We start from the raw sequence: 23,960 nt of genomic DNA on the forward strand, positions 1-23,960 counted from the left end.
CCAAAAGCAGAGACGGAGAGAATGTAAGGACTTTACGAGGTTTTAAAACATTTAACCTGCCTGTCTTAAAATGAAGGAATTCATAGACTTGGAAACCTTTTTTGCACATTTCCATTGCTGTCATGGAGAGTCATTGTTCCTGCTCAAATCACTGCAGTAAACAGTTGAACACAATCCAGCTGTTGTGCTGTGCTGTGTTGTTCAGAACGTGTCTGTTTGAGACCACACATTTTGTATATGTTACACATATGTGAAGTTGTATTAGGGGCTGAGCAGCAAGGCTTAAAGGACCCCACTCAGGATTATTATTCCTAAAGGTACAAACACACTGCACTCCGCGGTGCGGCACCGCGTGATCATATTGGGTCATATTGTGTCCGCCGCCCGACCAGAGTAGCCTTCTCCTACTCTGGGGATATGCTGGCGCTGGTGCTAATCGGTGCTGAGACCACCAGTCTGCTGTGCTGATGGTGCTTTACCCAAGCTAACCGGTGCTAACTTGGTTCATAAAGCAAAACTGATAACTGTACACAGCAGGCAACAGACACACAGAACTTATGGGAGCAAACTGTGACTATTATGTTTTCATCCATCTTAATTTCCTCTGTCCGTCGTCTCGAAGTGAGTGACGTCGGGAGGAGCTCGACGCTGATTGGCTATCGCGGCGCGGCCGGCGGCAAAAAGTTAAATATTTTCAACTCCTGCGGCGGCCGCGCCGCCCTGGCAGCGCCGCGTGAACCGCTCGCCGGCGCGCAAAATACATTGACTTTCTATGTAAACTCGCCGCGCGGTGGTGTGCAGTGTGTTGCAAACAAGTCCAGAGCGGTGCTAAACTTAACCAGAAACCATAAAATAATTAGAACTTTAAAAATGCATATTTTCATACTCGATAAGATGAGCATGAATGTTTAGTTTTGGCCTTTCTGCTGAGCCCGACCATTGCTGCGCAGCATCTATAATTGTCATTTATTTTCTTTCTTTTTTTTACCACAAGCTTCAACTCTTTGCTTCTGACAGCTGAGGAATGAATTCAGTGCTTTTGCAAGTATCTTCCTTATCAGTAGAGGTCTCCATTCTCAAAGCTTTGCTCACTAAAGGTTTCTCTGTTAAAGGTATTACAAGAGAAGGTCCAGTTTGCCAATGCACCGCTGTGATATCGTTTTACTTCTGCGCTTGTGCTGGTGTGTTGGACGAGTAGCAGAGGCCTGCTCGAGGGTATTACTGTGTGTTTGTGTAAACATTTCTCTGCGGCGGGCATAGGCATTCCAAAACTTACCTCCTGCTGTCTAAGGAGTAAACCCTCCCTGAAAGCAACAGACGCACAAAGTGTGGCTAAAAGACCCGCGCATACACAGAGGTTCCAACATCTGCTCTATACCACATCATAAATTGACTGTGCTTTTGAATTGTCTGGTCCAACAAAACCTTCTTTTTTTTTTTAAATGCCCCTTGGAATTATTTATTTGCTTTTCCTTGGCTCTGTTGCACTTCTCTGTGACTCAATACATGGAATTTAATAAGAAGTTTATTCGATAAATGCTTGAAAGCAAATGGGTGTTCTCACACCTGTCATAAACAGCATGCTGATGTCTCTAGCAGCCCATTAATTGGAGTAAACACATATTATGTGAAACAGGAATGCGGGCTCAGGTGACCTCTCCTCCACCTGTCACCCTGCGGCAAAGACTGTCCTTGGTTGTTGCACCATTTTGAGTGTTTCACGACTTCGGCCTCGGTTTGATCTCCTCCACTCTGCAACGGGAACATCTGTTCTCAGCACAAATTACCAGCGCCGCACCCACCTAGACCCTCTCTGTTCCTACATTGTTCTCATGGTGCCTATTTATCTCCCCGTGTTCCCTCTCCTGAGGGGAGGAATGTTTGTGTTGTGGTCATGGTGGTTGTGGATTCCATGCAGGTTGGGGGGCTTTCCAGCCAAGTTAGTGAGTTGCAAAAATCACTCTCTTCTCCATTCTCCTCCTCTATTTCCCCCCTCCTTTCTAATCCAGCCTACTCTGCACTCCTCACATCATATGTTTCCATATTTTGTCGGTGGTGTGTCCGTTGTGCGGGATCTGTTTAGACTTGTATCTTTACAAAGTCCTTCAGGATCTGATTCTGTCCTGATCTTGTATCTTTGGAAAGCCATCATCTGACCCCTGGTGTTGGGGGGGAAATGTCACTGGATCTTGGACCCTTGGGACACCTTTACCTGCAATCAGGAGCAATGACGCTGATCTTCACCCTCCGGCAGCTCTTGTGTCCAGCGAGGCATGTGTGTTTATGATGTTTCAGGCAGCGTGTGCTATGGATTCATAGGAAGGGAATTTGAGCAAGTGTGTGGGTGTGTGTGTGCGTGTGATGGGCTCGACAGTGCAGTGTTCCCCGAGGTTTACCTAACCCTTGCATTAGTGGGGAGACCACAGTAACCACCACCAGATGTTTTAGAGCACAATCTGATCATTTCAAACGAGACCAATGAACATCGCCCTCTTCACACTCCTTCGGCAATTCCCCAAGTTAATGCTTTATCTTACGATTCAGACCCTTCATTGCTAAGCCCTGTTTAACAGAGAGAAGGAGGTTACTTTCACGTGAAACAGATCAGTGATTGGGCACCAGAGAGAGGCATACATGCTCTGTGGGACCTCATTGGACTCATCTCTACCAGTCGATTGAAAAGGGACCATTCGGGACTTAAGAAGCGGTCACCATGCCCAAAGTGGCCTTCACATCCAAGGCTCCGGTCGCTGCCTTGGTTGTCCTTTCCGTCTTTGCGTTGGCCAGCGTTGTCACAGTGCTCATCGTGTACAGGGCTGAGATCTTCAACTTGAACCCGACCACCAGGGCACCACGGCTGCCGAGGAATCTCGTGCCTCACCACTACAAGGTCTTTCTCCAGCCTTACTTCTCCACCCGAATCGACCCGGCAGCAAACGGAACCAGTCCCATGCACGAGTTGATGTTCTTAGTAGGGAACTTTACTGTGAGCTTTCGCTGTGTCGAGACCACTAGCACCATCCTCCTCCACAATAGGGACCTGCAGCTTTCCATGGGTCCACCAGTGGTGAGGGACCAAGACACAAACCAAACGATAGGCATTTCAGCGGTGAAGAAAAACCAAGACGAAAGCAGCTTCCTAGAGATCCAGTTGAACGATGTCCTGGAGGCTGGACGAAACTACACTTTGTTTCATGCTTTCGGGGCACCAATATTAGACAATCTAGAAGGGCTGTATGTGAGCTCATATGTTGAAGGTCAACCAGCTGGTGAAGGTGATAACACTACAGAAAGGTAAGCACACGACCACAAAAACAGTTGTAAGTGTAAAGCTTTGTGTGTGGAATTTTTTTTTCTAGTGTATTTCCAAGTATCCTAGAAATAATGAGTATTCCAGTCAGAAAGAGTATCCCCCGTTTAACTATTCTATAGGAATTGTTAAGTGCCTCACAAAATTAAATGAAAAGACTCGTGCTTTTCTATAAATGATGTCCACATGTTGCTCTCCAGCATCCATATGGAGGACCTCAATGGACATTTAATAGTTTGTGAATTCAATGCTTGTTTTTTAAATATTCTTATTAATAGAATTTCATCCATGTTTTTATCTACTGTTTTAAAGTTTCATTTGTAAAATCTTCTATAGTTCCTCTTTTTGATAATTTATTAATGAATGAATTTGTAAACCAATTTATTAATTCTTGTTTTTTGTGTATTTAGTTATTCAATAAAGAAATGCTCTATTTCAATGTCCATGTCCCTTGAGGTCCTTTATACAACGCTGCCATTACAGTGCAATTGAGACAGTTTCCCCGAGTGAAAGTATGGTGGTGTTATTTGCATTGAAGAAGAATTGCCTTCTTGTTTGACATCTTCAAAAGCTCTGTGTTGTTAGTCTTTAGACGTATGATGATAAATCAACAAACCTCCAATCCAAAATGTTGCTTCCCAATCAGTCCAAATCATTGCACTGTAACCAATAACTCATTAATCAACAGTAGTTACATAACTTGTTACATTACTATAATTATAGCCCAGCTCTGTCACACGGAAATCGAACAAGCAGCCAGCTTACATTTCTAACATGTTTTTTTATGCACACATTGAAGCTGCGAGGTCTAACACACTGTGCTCAATATACACATCAGTCTAACCACTTCCATAGAAGTGACAAAGAGATGACTCAACTCTTTGTTCCGGTAACGAGTCCAGCTTATAAAACAAAGTTGGCCAACTGACTGAAATTTGAGTTGCTAAAAAACTGAAAAATAAACCACACCAAGCCAAAAAGTAATCATAGTACAAATACATCTGGATTTGAGTCAGTGAGTCTTTAATGAAAACCAGATAAAGATCAGATGTGTTTGCAGTCTTATAAAAACAGAGTGGGCTATAGTTTAGGAGCTGTGGTTAATCCATCCGCTTTTAAGAGTTTAGTTTTCACTTTTTTAAAAGGAGTAAGAAGCCCAATTTATCCTAGTAATCAAACTGCTTTGGTGCCATTGTTAGCTACTGTCGCATTAATCAAATTACTGTAATTGGTAAATCGGTCGTGGCAGGCCCATGGGGTAAAAGAACACTAAACGCGTATACAAATACTGACGTCTTTCCTCACAAATGCACTGTTCCCAAAGTGTGGGTTGACTTGACACACACACACACACACACACACACACACACACAGTCTGTCTCATTATTTACTCGGTTCTGTAAATCTTTCAGGAACAGGATATCCCTCTTATCACTCATGTCATCTGCTTATTTTTCACATTCATTTACACCTTTATAAATTAATAGACCAAATAATACTGGTACTGGTCACTGATGTTGCTCAGTGGTCTGACACTGGCTTTGGTATGCATCTCTCTACAATCTGTACATTCCTGTGTGTTTGGGTTAAAATGTTTGTGGACACAAAGTGGGCACCTGTATTTGAAAGACACACACAAACATTTGCAAAGCAGTCAATGTTTTTAAAGGTGCACTATGCAGTTTCATGGGAAGGGGATTTAATTTTTATTTTTTATTTTACATTTGCAGAGCCTGCACTTCGTTCACAAAACGTCACAGCCTATATACTCTAGAATTAATTCTGTTGCACCTGAACTCAAACATAAGACTATAATTTGTGAGTAAACAAAACTGGGCCCTGCTACTTTAAACAAAAACAGTAAAACTTACTTTTCATGTAGCTGTTGTATTTCAAACAGTGTTCCAGGGATCCAATTTCACTTTGAGGAAAGTTTGTTTATTCAGTTATGAGAATATACCTTAGAACATTTTCACTTCTCTGACACACCCAAAGTTACATAGTGCACCTTTAACCTTGTGCATCACATTTTCTCTATGATACCAACATTGCTACCTCATTACTTTTCCATCCAGTGTTTCTTCAGTAAACACCTGATGATTAAACAAATAATATTCATTTTGTATTTATAGATACCTTGTCGCCACCAATATGGAACCAACAGGAACCAGGGGCCTCTTTCCCTGTTTCGATGAGCCAGACATGAAGGCCGTGTTTGATGTGACCATCATTCACCCGCGAAACACCACAGCTCTAGCAAATGGTCAAATGTTAGGTGAAAGAAAAAAAAACTGGCCTACTGTTCGTTGAGCAATCAAAAGATGCACAGTGATAACTTACACTGCCTCATTTCCACTCTCTCAGAATCCAATATTCTAAACGATGACTGGCAATACACTAGTTTTCATTCGACGCCGAAGATGTCGACGTACTTGTTTGCCATCGCAGTTTCCGAGTTCACGTCAACCCCTTCCCCACATGAGCGTGTGGAAATTAATGTACGTGTGCGTCTGTAGATTTATGATGAATTCAATGTAACACTGTAAGGTTGTTTTGGTTGACTGCAGTGGAAATTGTGACTGTAATCTTTGCCAGTCAACTTTTGATATGAGGATAACTGGAAAGTGTTACTTCTGCCAAGAGTTTTGGTAGGGTATCAAATGCCTTTCCAATATACAATGCAGCTAACTAACTTACGAAAAGAATGGCCTTGCCTTAAAATATTTGTATTTCCCATTATCTTGGGATAAGGGGGTTATTTACTTCATGATCTTGAGGAAAATGAAGGGCCTTTTTTATGTTATAAGTTATATTGGAAACCTCAACTAATATTGTTAGTAATGCCTCTTTTCTACTGAGCGTTGGGGTTTGGTTCAGTGTGTCTCTGCATGGATTCATTTGTGTTTCGACTGTCAAAAGTTTGGGAAAGGCTCCAAAATAAACAAGCCGAGCCGCACCTATTTTTGGGACCCTTCCGTTGGGGTACCAAGCCGTCCCAAAGGGGGTGGAGCTACACACTGCAGTCCATTGATTGGCAAGACAGTATCATTACAGCCTTGTGTTTAGCGAAAAAATGTCGGATTGCATCCCTTTGTTAATTGTTTTTCCTCTTCATTGAATTAATCAGTCGTCTACTGCTATTATGGGACCATAGCTTCGTAGCTGCCGCGGCCAGCTACGTTCAACAGCTCTGACCCATAAACTGTATCTATAGGCCTACACCGTCCGGCATAAACCCGGCCTAAATGGGGAGTCAGCAATAGAAACACAACCCAGATCTAGGGTTACCGTGCAGACCCGAACCTCACTCCTCAGTGTAGACGAGGCATAATAAGAGGAAACAACCTTTTGTGATAACAATCGTTTTCTTGAGTTAACATTTGTTTACTTACCATAACAAGATAACTGGTTGGTGATCTTGAGATAACAGCATTTAATAATCTAGGTAACTAGATCTAAGAAACAGACTTTTTCATTTCTCCTCATCATGACAAACAAGCTTTGTTTCCTGGAGATCATTCACTGGTTATCACAAAATAAGCGCATTAACACGGGATTGTAATTATGGCCGTTCTTGGCTTCTGTAGCCTACTAACTACTCCTTGTCATGTTTCCTGGCCAAAATATGAAGGACCGCATCTTCTGTGCTTTATCTTACCACTGCGTCCTGTTCATCCAGACATTTGCCCGTCCTAACGCCACTGCAGCAGGACACACTCAATATGCAGCCAACATCACCGGGAACATTCTCACCTTCTACGAGACTTACCTCGGAAGCAACTACCAACTGAAAAAGCTAGGTAAGACATAGCAACGATAAACGGGTTCGTATTCTAATAGATACGTTTTAGGAAAAAATTTAAATACATTTTTTACAAACAGTTTTTTGTTGGAAATAGGTAACATTTTATCAGCGACTCTGGTTGCTCTTGCCAGGACGCCATACTTTCTGGGAAAGTAAATGTATGTAGGGGAGAACGGGGTAATCTGAGCCACTTTTTACATTTGCTCCCCTCTAAGGGAGCTAAAATGATTTATCACTCAAATTTACACATTTCCCATTAATTCATGATGTTTCCTAGAAATGGGCATTAGCAGAATTTGTTCAAGAGAAATGGCAGTGAAAATATGATTGTTTTTAAAAAAGTTGTCATGTGGCTCACTTTACCCCAGCTGTGGGGTAAACTGATCCACTTACTTTTTCCACTCTGAAACTACCATAACAACACATATTGTAACAGTAAGAATCCTGAAAGCTAGCCACACATTCCAGAACTAATGTCGGACTAGTAAAAGAATGATGGGGTTTGGTCAATTAAGCAAAGCTAATTTTCTAAACACTTGAAAGTAACTCTGAACAAAATCAAATACAACATATTATAATTCAAAAGGTTTTAATAAGATTCAAATTAAAGATAGAACCAGTGAGATTAGAACACAGTCTGGGGGTCAGAACACAGGACCCTTAGAGCCAGCTAGTGTCTGGGGGTCAAAGCATAGGAAAATCAGAACCAGCGAGAACAGCCTGGGACTCAGAACACAGGAGAAGACCCAACTGGATTATAACATCAGCCTGTCATACTCTACAACTAGGCCTACTCTACATTCCAGCCCTGAAGGTTACAGGGAAAGATGAGAAGGTGCTCTTTCCGTGTGGTTGCCCCAGGTCGTCTTCCTGGTGTATTTCCTTGGCATGATGGCTTTTCTACAATGTGTATGACATTAAAATAAAACATATGTTAACAATATTACATTAAAATATGTTTAAGACTAAACTTAACTTGTGCCTCATGGTGGGGGAAAGTGAGACAGTGGCTCACTTTTCCCCACAGCATTTGGCTCACTTTCCCCCACCACCACAATTTGAGAAAAAAACTACCTCTCTTAGCATTTCAGGCTAATCTTCAGTTATCAGCATCACATGGTTTCATATGTTGGTAGTTCATCAACACGTTTGATAGAAGTTTTTCTACGTGAATACATTTGCTTTGGCACAACAGTTGATTAAGTTGACAGCAAGAAAATTTACTTTTACATGCAAAATACCTATTTTGGTGAAAAAAACATGCTTACCACAGCACCATGAGGTCCTCTCTTTCAGGGCCATGGGGAAATGAGAGGGGCTTGAAAACATATATCTCACATGACCACAAATGTTTTCCATTGCCTAGATACAGGGGGCGGCTCACATTACCCGATGCCTCAGATTCCCCCGTTCTCCCCTACAGTAAATAATTTGATTATCTGTTCATATATCTCTATATACGATTTCTCCAGATCAAATTGCATTGCCAGACTTGGGTCCTGCAGCAATGGAAAACTGGGGTCTGATCACATACCAGGAGGAAATGCTGCTCTATGAGGAAGGAGTGACCTCAGTGTTGCACAAGGAAGCCATCGCCAATATCATCGCACATGAACTGGCACACCAGGTCAGAAAGGGGGGGGGGGGGGGGGGGGGGGGAAAGTCTTTGTGCGGCAAAAACAATGTTATGATATGAGAAATTTTTTAGATTATAGAGCATCCAGCAATTGACAGACTCAAGTTGACACATGTTCTCTTTTTCTGTTTTTTTTAGTGGTTTGGAAATCTGGTGACAATGAAGTGGTGGAACGAAATTTGGCTGAACGAGGGCTTTGCCAGCTACATGTCAAGTCTCGCAGTGGACCACGTGGAGCCAACGTTTAACATAGTTAAGTTTCGCTCAGAAGGTTCACTGACTGCTTGGTAGATTTTTTTTGTCTGTATATACATATAACCATTTAGACACCTGCTTTTAAACAGTATACTGTATGTTATTGAATTCTTTGAATGTAAGGCGACCTTGAGAGCTTTTGAAAGGCGCCTCGAAATAAAATGTATTATTATTATTATTATTATGTTGCTCTCAAATGTTCTTACTCCTGGCTCCAAAAACAATAATAATAATAATAATAATAATAATAATAATAATAATAATAATAATAATAATAATAATAATAATATTAATAATAATAATATTAATAATAATAATAATTATTATTATTATAAGAATTATTATTATTATTATTATTATTATTATTATTATTATTATTATTATTATTATTTGTATTTAGATTATTATAATTTTTTCACTTTTTATTTCTACAAGTCATTAAGAACAGTTTCTTATTTACAATGGCGGCCTTGAATGTATACAGAAAGGTACAATTTGATATACAGCTGTAAACAAGAGAGATAAGTTTAGACTAGGAGAAAAATGTCTTCACGTATTGTCTGTATTTGCTTCCTTCAGGGAGACAGAAACTTCTTCGGCGAATTCCACGCTGCGTTTGAGGAGGACGCTCTGGATTCATCCCGTCCTCTCAGAGCTCCGTCTCAAGATGTCCAGACCACTTATGAGATAATGTTCCTGTTTGATACTATAACCTACTGTAAGGTAGAGTCAATGAATCAATGAGTACACATCATGTCTCAAAATAACAAGAGTTGGGGCTTCCACAGCCATGGGGTCTATACCGAAGAGTTAAGGTGGTCAAGAGATGTCTGTATTGTTTTTTGTTGTTGTTGTTGTATTTGCGTCCATATCACTGCACCATGAATATAGACGTTAACATGTATTTGCTGTACACTCACTCCGTAGGGGTCGTGTGTGCTGAGAATGTTGGCCGACACCGTGGAGGAAAGGGTGTTCAACAAAGGTGTCAAAGTAAGCCTTAACTATTAACCTCATTCAGATGGGCTGAAATCGGGGCTGTCCCAAGTTAAGTGAGGCCCTCGTTTGTGCTTAGGGCAGACCCAAGTGCAGTGTCCTCCTGGCAAAGTTGTTTATTTTTTCAGAGCAGACGCATCCTCTTAACAATTTCACAGCTCACCAGATGACATGATTTACGACACGGGTGGAGCAGGCAGAGAAAGCGCACCGCAAAGTTTTCTAATTTGATGCCTTAATTGGGGCAAAGAAAAGCCTGCTTTAAAATCACATAAGCCCTTAATGATATCGGGTATGCCTCGCTCGCCCTCTTCAATTAAGGATTTCCTGAATGCAACCAAGAAAAAGAAAAGCAAACTGCATGCAACCATCAAAGTAAAGGATTCACTTTCGCTCTCAGAGATTTGGGTTGGCCATAAGTGGCGCCAGAAATATTGGCACACACAGCTTTTTTAAAGAACATGCTGTGTTAGGAGCGGTGCGTAAATCAACGCGCATTCCCACATTCTCATTGCCATTATTCACGCGTTTATTGAATAAAAAAAAATGAAAATTAATGAATAAAATTAACCTATCCACAAAATAATTTGTAGTTTTTGCGGTTAAAAAATGTTCACCCTTCCCAGCTCCAGAATCGGCTCACTGTCTGACATCGTATCCTCATAATCATCTCAATAAAAACAGATAGTCAACCATCAGAAGACAACAAAAGACATTCCAATACTTGATTAGCATTATTCACAACAAAATAAATGCCTAATGTTTCAACATTATACAGAATTAATAAGGGAAAATCTGACAAGTGGTTTCAACATGTGGTGTCATGATCCTTTGGTGAGCAAGGAGAAGTGATTGGATTAGTTTGCCCTATTATACTTTATAATGCTTTGATTATTTAATTAGGTATACCTGGTACATCGTAAAACTAATACAACTCAATAACATTTCTAACACAACATCCCGACAATAAGTCCTACCTTCATGAAGTTTAGTATGCTCAGTTCTTGTTGAAACTGCTCCAATGACTGTTTCAGATAATGGTATCTGAAACAGCAAAATCTTGCGTCAAAATCTATTTTTCTTCTCATTAGGATCATTAGTTTCAAAGGAAAATTGCCACCAATGTTTTCTTGCGTTGTCAACTTTGGTGAAATGGTGACACACAATATTGCCTATAGTTGACCAATAGCAAACTGGCTTAACAGTGCCGACTGAAGGGAATGTAGTCTGGAATAGAGCCCAAATTACAAAAAGGTTAGACAGATAATGATGAGTCAGGAGTTGACTTTCACAAATAAGATTTTGGAATAAAAATGTAGGTTTATTGTCCTAACTGACAGTCGCAGTGTACTAAGTGTGTTTCATTCCACGTGCGTCTATTCACTGACCTGACCTGATCTGATGACAATAACACCATCACTGCTGCTCTGAAGTCCCACATTCCCACATCTGGTTTATGTCTGTGGCCATCGGGAAAGACAAATTAAAAACAGGTTCACTCGTGTATACCAAATGATGTGTCCACTCGTAGTTCCAACTGCCTGGAGCTAAATCAATGAGGGTGTCATATTAACCCCGTGGGGAAGGAGCAGGCAGGTGCAGGATTGAGAAACACTCCCCCTGCTGAGTCCTGACCTACAACATCCATCATTGTCCTTCGAGACCGGCCACAAAATGACAGAAAAACTGTCTTAAGCCAAACACATGTCCCAGCTCTCAACATTGTTTCTGAGTTCAATGTTTCCCTCCTGCATAGAATAATCAATAAATAATTATAACGCAAACGGACAAAACTGTGTTAAAGGTCACCTATTATGCAAACTGCACTTCTTCTTGGTGACTAAAGACTCCCAAAGTATGAGAAAGAAAACTATCTCTCCATTTTGTCACCTCCACCTTCCTGAAAACCTGTGTTTAAAAACCCCAGTGAATTTCTCTGAGGTTAGGTTAGGTTGGTAAAGGGGGGGGGGGGGGCTGGTTCGTGCCTTCTCCCCTTATGATATCATACATCTAACTGGCAGTTAGAATTAGGGCAACCGGAACAGACTTTTTGGAAGGCGGATGCTTAAAGAGGCAGGCTGAACAGAGGAGAATTAGCAATGACATTTTGAGCATTATTGGACACTCCACCATGAAAACTACTAGAAGCTCAAAATAAAAATTGTAACCTGAAAATGTGCATAATACTGTATGTTACCTTTAACCATTACCTCTATCTCTCTCTCTCTCTCCCTTGTTATCTCTCATTTTGTGTTAGATGTACCTGTCTGAGTTTAAGAATAGAAACGTTGACCAGAACGACCTCTGGGAATACATTCAAAAGGTGAAGTCTAAAATTAGGTGTTTTCTTTGTCACAGGTTCTTAATGAAAATGATGACAGTACCTGTGTATTTTTTCGTAATAATGGTAGTTATATCATTACATATAAACCCACCTGTGCTATGTTTGCAGGCCGTAGATGAGGAAAATGGTCTCACTAAAGTTGCCAGGGTAATGGACCCCTGGACAAAACAAAGTGGCTATCCCATCATCACCATCAACACTACCAATGGAGAAATCCACCAGAAGCGTTTCATGTATAAACACTCTTCCGAATCTAGGTATGTGCTAAATAGACATTGCTTCAGTGCACTCATAATTCACAGTTTATTTAAAAGTGGCTACGTGGAACTTTCAGTTTGTGTTCATTCTAGCGGCCCCTTTGGGCAAAAAACGTTAGTGTTTTTACGACGCCAGCAGTTGTTCCTGGGTGAGCGGACAAAGGGATTAAGAAAAACCATGTTAAAATAGCATTTTCGCACTGATTGTCTCATTTTACATCTCATTTATGATCAAACATGTAAACGGTTTTGGTTCAGTCTTACAGCTCTCATCAATGTCGTTGCTAGACGCAGCAGTGAAAAAGCTCTGATAAAAGAACCATACACCACCGCACGGCTTTTAAATGTAGTGGCTAGAATGAAATGGCTAAAGACTCACACTTCCCCTGCAGGAGTTGGTTAAGGACAAAACAGAGCTTAAAGTATAATAAGTATTACTTTGGAGGACAATGTAATAAAATAATGTAATTTAATACCTTGCGGTTATTGATTGCACAGATTGAGAGAGTGGTCGACATTAAACACCAGTTAGAAGGACCGTGTCAAAGCTCACCTTTCAATTCTGTAAAGCTTAGATGCTGTTGTCACTTGTTGGCATGTCGACTTGAAGTTAGGACTGAGGGGGGAGGGGGGGGGGGGATATAACAAGAAAACATGTAGTCAACAATGGTTTAAAATTAAGACTTCCTCCTCCAGTACTCAGAATTGGAATTTCACATCTTAAGTGTGATCTTAACCATGCTTGCTAGTATTAGACAAAAGCCAAGGGTGGATCATAAATCTGTTCTCTGGCGACTCCATCACTTGGTATTATCCAACTCCCTCTGAGATCAGTGTCACTGAATAATTAAAGAGTCTGATTCTTGTGTCTGTTTCATTTGGCAAAAATAACAGTGAGGCCGCCATGACTTTACTCATGCTGATTACAGCAGATTACAGCCTTTGGCCATAAGGAATGTTTTGAAATAATGTTTTGTAACTATGTCTTTAACACTGCCACAGTTGAGTTTCACAAAAATGTAATCCGACATGCTTTTGAGTTTTTTTTCGGCAACATCCAGACCATAACAGCTCTGGCTTCCACATTACGGCATTGCAAATATCTTAAAGGTCACCTATTATGCTTAATGCACTTTGTCAAGTTTTTTCAACATTAATATGGGTCCCTGGTGTGTATAGAGACTTCAGAAATATGTGTAAAAACAACACTCTCTTTTTCTCCACCTCCACTTTTCTGAAAAAATGTGTTCAAAAGGCCCAGTAAGACTTATCTCCCCTGTAATGATACCCCTGAATCCAACTGGCAGTTCGATTCAAACCGGCAGTTAGATCCAGGGCAAATCAGAGCAGACTGGGCTTTTTGGAAGGCGGGGCTTAAAGAGACAGGCTCTAAAACGAAGCGTTTTAGACGGAGGGTGAAAAGAGCAGATTCAGCAATGGCACAGTGAGAAATGTAATTTTGAACCTGAAATGAAGCATAATATGCGACCTTTAAAGCAGATTAGATGCTGCATATATTCATGTCACCTTCTACTAAAAAGGCTTTCTTTGTAGGTTGTTATTTTTACTCCTCATCGCTGACTGTATAGAATATCAAATAATTATATCTTGGATCATCCTGGCTTTATCCTACCATGTACTTACCCACACTGTTCTCTGTCTACTTGTTTTTCTGTCTGTTAAGTCTATGGTGGTACGTCCCGATCCGAGTCATGTCAGAAACATCTCATTCATTTGTCATGTTGGAAACCAACGGCACAGGTAACAGAATATACAACAACACACAAGGTTTTGTTTTTCATACAAACCGCCGTTAGTTTTGCTCGACATGTTCTCTGTATCTTTATCCAACAGTTTAACACCTGCTTTTCAAACATTTTAAATAAGTACCCAATCACAACCACCACAATTATTTTCAGGCTTTGTAAATCACAGTGTGTGTGTGCTTGATAAACCTTTTTGCATCTACAGTACGCCTCCCATAGCCTATTTTGGGCACTCGGGAAGAAACGCCTGATTTTGCATTTTCATTGAGGCAAAGGTAGTAAATGGACAGCGCATGTTATTTGACACACAATCCTCAGTGAGCAAACGTAAAAGTAGATCAGCTTGAACGTTTTTTTTTTGCGGGTGAAATCCCTTTATCGCACATTTTTATACACGCAAACGTTTAGTAGATCAACCCCAAAATGTAATGAGTCCCTGTGAGTATCATTTTTATTTATGTCATATTTTTTGTTCATAATGCTTTTATATGAGGTCATTTCTCTTGATTGTATATGGTTTGTGGTGTTTTTGTTTATATTTTTTTTGCCCTTTGAGGCATTTTCTGTGTATAATTGGGCTATGATACAAGTTTGATTGATCGATTAAAGTATGACTTAACCTTTGACCAACATCTGGCCCCATTTGAACAGTAAAGAAGGACGAATTAATGTCTAAGAGTGGCGAGTGGATTCTGGCGAACGTCAACTGCACTGGATTTTACAGAGTCAATTACAACCCTGAGAACTGGCAACGCCTCCTCACTCAGCTGGAGAAAGACCCACATGTGAGTACCGAGCCAGAGAATGAGATAGACAATCACTGAAATGAGCCCAATACAAATTTTCCCACGTAGGAACAGTTCATTTGACTGCATAAGGTCATGAATACAAGCCGCTCTTTTACAAGAAATTGTCGAAAAAGTACAACAAGTTGTTCCCTGATGTTTTTGGAGTTCTTGGCAGACTAAATATCGACTAAACATTAGATTGTTTCCTTCCTCTGTTGGTAAGTGAACAACTGAAACATGAAATATATTGTGAAGATATAACTACTCTTTTGTTTTTGGTTTAGTTACCACACACATTTGCATGCAAAGACCCGATTGTTTTTTAAAAATTGACTGGAGGCCTTTTGTTATGAGCAACAATAAAGGCGTCCTCAAATGCTGCCTTTTCATATTTGTGAGGAGAGGATCTCCTTTGTTGGATAGAAAGACAAATTGTTTCCTGTCAAGAGTCAGACTGGCAGCCGAATGATGTGGCTTAAGAAAAACCAATGACATAGAACTGGATTTGACCATACAAACCTAGGGAGGAAATAGAAATAAAACACAAATGTTTCTGTGAAAAGTTATACTTAGTTATTATTTTTGCCTCTTTCCTTGAACGTTTCCAAGTGCTGATAAATCATGTGGCCAGAATTATACAAATTTAGCTTTTCTGCTGTCTCTTCTGCCATCTTCGTAAATTGAGATGCCTACTGTCCCTCATCTCTCTCTTTTTGTTTTTTTGTAGCGGATCCCAGTCTTGAACAGAGCCCAGCTCATTGATGATGCATTTAATCTGGCCAGGTAACCACTTGGATTCTGTTGATCCAGACTGCTGCCAATTTCCACTTTTCTGTTTCGTACTGTGACACATAAGGTGTGAAATATAGGTGTGATTCTGGTGTGTCTCATCATTTGCACACACCCTGATCTTAACAAATCCAATCTGTGTGGGGGGTTTCCCTTCAGGGCCAACGTTGTGGACCTGACTCTGGCTCTGAATACAACCCGCTTTCTTCGGAACGACAGAGCGCACCTTCCCTGGAAAACCGCAGTGGACCACCTGGCCTACACAGTCAGGATGCTGGAGCGCTCCGAGGTGTATGGACCCATGCAGGCACGTGTCACTTTGAACTTGTGATATTCCAAAAAGAAAACAAAAATGTATCTCGTATGTATTACTTCACCAACTTATCAAAGGTGCTAAGGGGATCTTTTAGTTTGTGTTGATTCTAGCAGCCCATTTGGACAAAAGCGGTACTGTTTTTTTTTTACTACGCCAGCTGTAGTTCTTCGGTGAGCATACCCATGACATTAATATAAAAAGAAAAAAAATACGTAATTTATGATCATCAGAAGAAAAATGAGACTGTTTCAGAAATATTTAAAAGTTCCTCGTAGCACCTTTAATTGGCCCGTAGTGGATAGTGGATTTAAGAGAGGGAATGTGATCGACCGCTGGTGTGAAATGTGTATGCACATCCCCCCTATCAGAACATGGACAGATGTGCAGTAAAATATGTTATATACTACTGTGTGTGTTCCTGGAAACCACTCTTTCCCCACAGGCCTACCTCCAGCAACAGGTTAAGGGCTTGTACGACTTCTTCGGAAATGACACAGACGTTTCACTAGTCCCAGAGGACTACTCCTTACGGTAAGAAAAAAAATAGATTTTTTTATTATTATTTTTTTTTTACTGATCCCTCGTGGTTCTTAACAATTTTGTCGTTTTTTTGCACAGATTTAGTTCCTCAAGTTAATGCTCCAGCAGAGTCACACATGTTTCCAGTTTCAATTTTCTTTTTCTTTTTTTAACAAACTCACACAGTCCAGTTTCAAAAGTGCCAATTAAGAACAGATGTGCGAGCTGGCGTTGTTGGCTCACACGTCATGGTTTGTAGACATGACCGCCATTCCAATACGCTGTGTGCTGCTGCTTGGTGCATGGAACCACCGCCACACGCAAAGAAGTCAGGGGGGTTATTTCAAATGCAAGATGCAATGAAGTTAAAACTCAATTGCATGATTCTTCTGTATCTATCTTTAAAATATTCATGTTCACGCTACAAAATAAACATTAGAAAACGATTTACAGGGCAACAATGTAGTTACAAAGCTCTCAAGCAATCAATTTTTTTTTACCTTTCAACAGAGATACTAGCAGACCACTTAGTGATTACTAACAATTCACTTGTTTATATTGTACTTTCATTTATTTTCGAGTCTGAAATGTGCTGTATAAATAAACGTGCCCTGCCTTTTAATAACACTTTTGAATACTTTGCTATGTGTTCGGCTACACCCATGTGGCAAAAACACAAAAGAAGACGTGAAGTATTGACAAAATAATCCCAATTCAAGATGCACTTACTTGCGTTTTTAACAGCCTCTTTCAGTTTTCTTCAAAACACATACCACTCAACCTTTAATGCCATTTAAGACCTTTTTAAATGAAACTGTTCTTCATTCCAAGGCACATCTGGCTCGTTGCCATAGAGGTTGCATGTTCCAATGGACTCCCAGAATGCATAGCGATGGCTACAAAGATGTTCGCCGACTGGATGAACAACGGCACTAACAAGTATGAACATTTCTGTATGAGTATATACAGTATATCATTTAGAATTTGAACTTAACATTACTTTTCTACCTCATATGTTCTGAATCCTCCACAACTTGCCTATAATACTTTAACCATCCAAATAAATAATAAATGCTCTCATTGCAAAAGCTGTCATTGTATTCTGTAGCTTTACCTTCCAGCAGGGATGTAGTAAAGGTAGGTGTCACCTAATAACATTTTAGTGTTAACTGTACTGTGGCTGTTGTTACCACTATGCACTGAGCTTCTTATCTTTAAACTTGCACTTTGCAGGATTGTTAAGTTAAAATGCAATGCAATCCTTATCTGGTGACCAATTTGGATCATCATCCTATTCATACAATGTCCTCTTAACTGATCCTAGTCCTACATACTGTATTTACAGTGCCTTACTCTGCAGCCTTTTGAAATCAGTAATTGGGGAAGTTTTGTAGTGCAACTTTAAAGTGGAGAAACACTGACTCCTCATTTAATGTGTGTACTGTATGTGCTCAATACCTCATCACACATGCATGTATATACTGTAGGCCTACATGCATGGAATTGTTATGTGCCAGAGGGAGAAGATGTTCAGTGTGTCTGCAAACATGCTGAAAGGCAGAAATATGTCAAGTCCAAACAGCCCAAAACAACCACTAAAAACTTGAAAAGGAGATGGTTCTATGGGGAAATAACTGTGTGTGTGTGTGTTTGCGTGCCTGTGTGCGATGCAGCGTCCACCCTGAACTGCGGCATATAATCTACTGCCAAGCTGTGGCTGCCGGCGGGAGGAAAGAGTGGGAGTTTGCCTGGAAGAAATCTCAGAACACCAGCGACCTCTCAGAGAAAGAGCTCCTCTCCAGAGCTCTGAGTTGCACCAGGAAGATCTGGCTGCTCAACAGGTGAACACAACAAAAAACGATTATGTATAAAGTACTGATGTGGCCGATAAATAATCATTTTAGTCAAAACATGCAGTTTAAGTATCAAGGCGAGACACTGCACGGGAATAGGGTGACATCTTAAAGATGTTCTCATGAAACTAGGCCAGTTGATTTCTGACAATAAAACAATATTTTTGGGGGAAATATGCAAATTTGACAATATCTAACTTATTATGCACACATGTGCATCTCATTTAAAAAAGAAATGCATTTCAGTCATGTTTTTAAGATTTTTTTTTTATCGCAATTGACAACATTTGAACTAATCCTTCTGTGGTAACCTTCAGAATACTGCTTAGCATGATTGTGAAAAGTGTAGTTGATGCAAGTGCTTTAGAAGTTTAAATGTTTCTTGGTTCAAGATTTAGTCAAATAAACATCTAAATGTGCATTTTAGGCCTTTTATTTGTGGTAGTATGAAAGTAGACATGTAAGCAACATACCCAAAAAATCTCAGAATTGACCAGTGCTTGAAAAAAAAACAATATTTTTGCCTGTGATGCCTTGTTTTAAATGAAGAACCTTCCTTATTTTGCAGATACCTGGAGTACACTTTAGACCCTGAGAAGATACGTGTGAAGGACATGAGTCACATTATTTACAACATAGGCCAGAACGTGGCGGGGCAGGCGCTGGTCTGGAACTTCATCAGAGCACACTGGGAATACGTCAGTAAAGGGTAGGTTGCTATTTTGGACTATGCCTGCTGCCTCCTTTATTGGTTTTTACAGATGACATCTCCCTTTCATAGTCACGAACAAATATGTCAGATTGTGTATTTGGGTTTTGACCAATATGTAATTGGGAAGGAAAACGTGATGCTAGTGTTTTTGGTTTGAGGTCGATGATAGGCTGTATTTTCCTGTCGGTGCTAAACCATTAAATTTAGCCATTTTTTAATTTCAAGGGATTTACAAGCAGTATTTCATGGTTTACCCCGGAACATGTGTTTGTCAGGGTGGAGAAACCAAACTAACACAGCAGTTAGATTGTGAGAACTCTCAACTTAAAAAGGAATCTAATTCTTGTGTTGAAGCATTTTAAAGCTCCTTCCACGTTTCCACTGAGTGGTGTGGTTCGGGTCGGCACGGTTCAGCTCAGCACAGCAACGCTAGATCTTGCTTGCGTTTCCACCACCGACATCACCCTTACTTTGTAGGCGGGGTTTATGCTGGACAGCGATAGCAGTGGTCACAGTTTGTACAGTCTATGGGTCAGAGCCGTTGAGCAGTGATGGCCGCTGCAGTTACTTAACTACGGTGACATCGTAGCAGCGGGACACAGTGAAGCCGCTGATTAATTCAATGAAGAGGAAAAACGCCACACTATAACAGAGCTGTGCGTCGACATTTTCCCCTAAATGACTCTTTACTCTTGCCGAGGTGACTGCACACAGCGGTTTAGCTCTCACACGGAAATTATCCTGTCGACCAATCAACAGACGGCAGTGTTTAGCTCCAAGCCTTTGGGACGGTTTGACACCCCAACGAGGGGGGCCCAAAAAAAGTGTAGCTTTTCTCACTTTTTTTGGGACCCTTCCCAACTTTTTAGTGGACACCTATAGCGTGCTGCAAGAATCCAGCATCTCAAAATATTAGAATATTCCTTAAGGCCAATCAAGAAAATTATTTATAATACAGAAATGTTGGCCTTCTGAAAAGCATATTCATTAATCCACTCAATTCTTGGTCAGGGATCTTATTTTGCATGAATTATTACATTAATGAGGCGTAGCATGGAGGTTACAGCCTGTGGCACAGCTGAGGTGTTATAAACGCCCAGGTTGCTTTGATAGTGGCCTTCTACTTGTGTGTATTGTTTGGTCTGGTGTGTCTCATCTTCCCCTTGACAATAGCCCATTGATTCTCTATGGGGTTCAGGTCAGGAGAGTTGTCTGGCCAATCAACACAGTAATACCATGGTCAGTTAACCAGTTACTAGTCGTTTTGGCACTATGGACATGTGCCAAGTCTTGCTGGAAAAGGAAATGGGCATAGCCATAACGCTTGTCAACAGACAGAAGCATGAAGTGCTCTAAAATCTCAACAGACAGGAATTACTATCACAAGAACACAAACACGTGCGCACAAACACACACACACACTTTTTGCAGTGTCATTTTGGCAATAAATTCTACCCTCAGAAAGGTTACAATGTACCGTTTTTGTAAGCACTGTTTAAGAGGTGGTGATGCAACGTGGTGGTCATTTGAGAGGCAGTTTGTGGTGTTGTTGAACTGTGTGGAGGCTTTATACTGAAAACTGTTCAAAATTTTTATCTGTCTGTCTCTGCTGCCAGGAATGCAAACGAAGCGTTTGAGGGAGCTACCAACAGGTTCTCCACACAATATGAACTGGACGAGGTGAGTCAGTCGAATAGTTTTTAGTCAACGTTTCTCCAATAAGAAGAAAAAAAGGTCTGTCAATATAGTGCCAAATAAATAAATAAAATAATAAAAATAAATGTCTAAGAGAAAGAGAAAATAAAAGAGAAATAAATAAAACAATAAGTAAAAAAAATTTAAATATAAAGCAATATTGTGTTTTTTGCTCCCTTTTGTCATTATAATTCCCATATTGTTATCGTTATAACCATATCATCATTTCCATTACCGTATTGTCATTGTTTTTCCTCTAAACACGGCAAAATGTTAAAGGCCTACTTCACCGGTTGGAATATGAAGGTGTATTGAACTCGGAGATCCTATGAAGTATAAATGTGCAAACAAAATTGACTGTCTAACCCTACCTTTCTCTTTCTGTGATGTCACAGAAAGAGAAATGTAGGGTTAGACAGTGAGACCATAAAACACTCTTTCTGCCTTTTCTCAGGCTAGGATGACCCAATTTAATTTTTTTTTTGCACATTTATACTTCATAGGATCTCCGAGTTCAATACACCTTCATATTCCAACCGGTGAAGTAGGCCTTTAAGTAAATGACGGTTTGCGCAGTAGTGTTGTAGGCGGGGCTTTTTAGGACCCCTTGTCGAAAAACCAGGAAATAAACACTTTGAATACTTCGTCTCTAGGCGTATTTAAAAAAATTTGACTAAAACTGTTTGCAGCAACATTTGCTTTCGGTAACAACCAAAAGTACATGAACAATTAGCTGTCTATAGTCTGAAAATAACAAAATAATAACAACAGAAATTCCTGTTTCAAAGTCCAACCAAACCAGTGTTAGACATTGACAATATGAGAATTTGTCTTTTACACATTTATTGTTTCATTTGGCACTCTCGCTGCTCCATACCTGTGGGTGAGATCAGTTCAATTCAGTTTTGGTCTTTCACTTGAATTCGGTTCGCAAACCAATTTGGTTGTACATCCCATAGCGGAAATATGATAAATTGCAAAAAAAATCTACTAAATCAATTGACCGTTTTTTAAGGCCTGCATTACTGTAGTTGTGCCTGTCAAGCCCTCAGTTTTCACTTGGACCATGTTTAATTACCTTAGCAGACTGGACCACTCAAAATACTTAGTAGAAATTGAAACTATACATCCTATATTTCTGCCTTAAGTAGACCAATGCATCTATGCTATTTCTTCTCAAGTGATATATTCACTTAAAGGACCCAGTATTTTGCATGCTGGTATGTACTTTCCCCCCAAAATAAAAGAAGCATTATATATTGTCTAACCTATGTTATTTTGCTACTGTTTCTACGGTATCATAATTGTGACGTACCATTTCATAATTATGAGAAAATATCTCGTAATTATGAGGCCTGCTGTGTTTTTGTTTTACTTTGGTGCTCGTCCATAGCAATGCCTCAACATAACTGTATGATATTTGTGTGTGTGTGTCTGTGTGTGTGTAGCTGAAGCGTTTTGCATCGGACTATAACGTGAATGCAGTGAAATGGACGGTGGAGCAGGCCATAAAGCAAACCAAAGTCAACATCCAGTGGGTCAGCCAGAACAAAGACAATATACTCAAATGGTTTGAAGGACAAATGGCTTGATAGAGTCTAAAAAACATGGATGGAGCAGAGAATTGATCACCAAATGAGAGATTGTATTTCCCATCAAAACGATTTGAACCATGACTGTGCCACTCATAAGACTGATACAAGGTGCTGACAATACATGTGTCAAATGTGGCACGTAAGACCAGATTGAAGTCACATCAGTGTTTATGTGTACTGCATTGATACACTATATTCAATGCAAACAGTCAAAATAGCATCTGCCAACTTAAAAGTATGGTAATATGGGTAAAGCCGCGTGTCCACCTGCGTCAAGTTATCTGACGCGACGGCAAAGCCCATTCATTTCCTATGGAACTACGTCAGACGGCAGAAACGCCACCGCAAGGCATTATGGGGCACGTCGCGGCGAATGGTCGACAGCGGCGCGGCGAAAAAGTATTTCGCTGGATACTTTATGCAAATGAGAACGTCAACAAGTGGGGCGGCAGCCAATGGAAACTCTGCGGCGAGAAATTGTTTATTGCCGTTGCTATGGTTTCATATCTAGAGATACATTTTCCCGCTGTCACAGCTAATGTCCAGCCCACAAACCCCCGCCCCCAAGCGGCGAATACGTCACCGCGTCGCGTCAGAACAAAATATGACTTGACGCAGGTGGACACGCGCCTTAACACTTAACAAATAAGGGTACATGAATCAACTGTTACTTAATGCTTAGTTAACGGTTAATGAAATCTTTTTAAGCATGAACAGTTAGTTATAAACGGTAAGTTAATGTTTGGTTAGGCATTAATTAAAGGTTCAGTAAGCGGTCAGTTTAGCTAACTTCCTGTCACTGACTGCAGTTAGCAGTCCCCTCCCTCGTCCCTACGTCACCACATTAATGCACTGCGGTCTTCAAGCAGTGAGTTATCTAGCATCATCTCAGATCCATAAGTGTGATAAAACATGATAAAAACAATTAAAGCAGACATTGGGAAGGATTTTTACCTGCTCCGCCATTGTAGGTGCATACACATTCACCCATCTGTCGCTCTGCACATGCACAGTCAGTGAGACGGGTGCCGGTTTGTAGCGTTCTCTCTTCTGATTGGTTATCAGTAGTGGGATCCCCGAAAAGTTTATTTGGCGATTACATGCAGAGCGGGTGACTGAGAGATCGGCTTTATGAAATGCGCACACTGTATAAGTGATCACTCTATGAATAAAGAGCGATTTAACACTTATATTAACATAAATAAATTGCTATTTAACTATATTTTGTAAACTTTAGTCTGAGCCTTTACTAAGAATAACAGTTAATGCTTAGCTAATGCTTATTAAGCATTTTTTAATGCTTAGTTAATGAATTAATATTTAC

At 40.3% G+C, this 23,960-nt stretch overlaps 1 protein-coding gene across 1 annotated transcript; it reads left to right on the forward strand.

The window, feature by feature from the left end:
* The first annotated feature begins 2,065 nt into the window (after positions 1-2,065).
* anpeplb (alanyl (membrane) aminopeptidase-like b) lies at positions 2,066-22,649 on the forward strand. Its single transcript, XM_080028046.1, has 20 exons — positions 2,066-3,294; positions 5,443-5,585; positions 5,675-5,808; positions 6,990-7,110; positions 8,588-8,742; positions 8,890-9,003; positions 9,586-9,729; positions 9,934-9,999; positions 12,260-12,325; positions 12,455-12,603; positions 14,288-14,364; positions 15,021-15,154; positions 15,885-15,940; positions 16,106-16,253; positions 16,705-16,793; positions 17,613-17,720; positions 18,455-18,622; positions 19,203-19,343; positions 20,963-21,026; positions 22,490-22,649. The coding sequence occupies exons 1-20, from the start codon at positions 2,714-2,716 to the stop codon at positions 22,631-22,633; spliced, it is 2,802 nt and encodes a 933-aa protein (XP_079884172.1). The 5' UTR covers positions 2,066-2,713; the 3' UTR covers positions 22,634-22,649.
* The last annotated feature ends 1,311 nt before the right edge of the window (positions 22,650-23,960 follow it).

The sequence above is a fragment of the Ammodytes marinus genome, assembly GCF_949987685.1.
Source record: "Ammodytes marinus genome assembly, chromosome: 5".
NCBI classification, from domain to species: domain Eukaryota; kingdom Metazoa; phylum Chordata; class Actinopteri; order Uranoscopiformes; family Ammodytidae; genus Ammodytes; species Ammodytes marinus.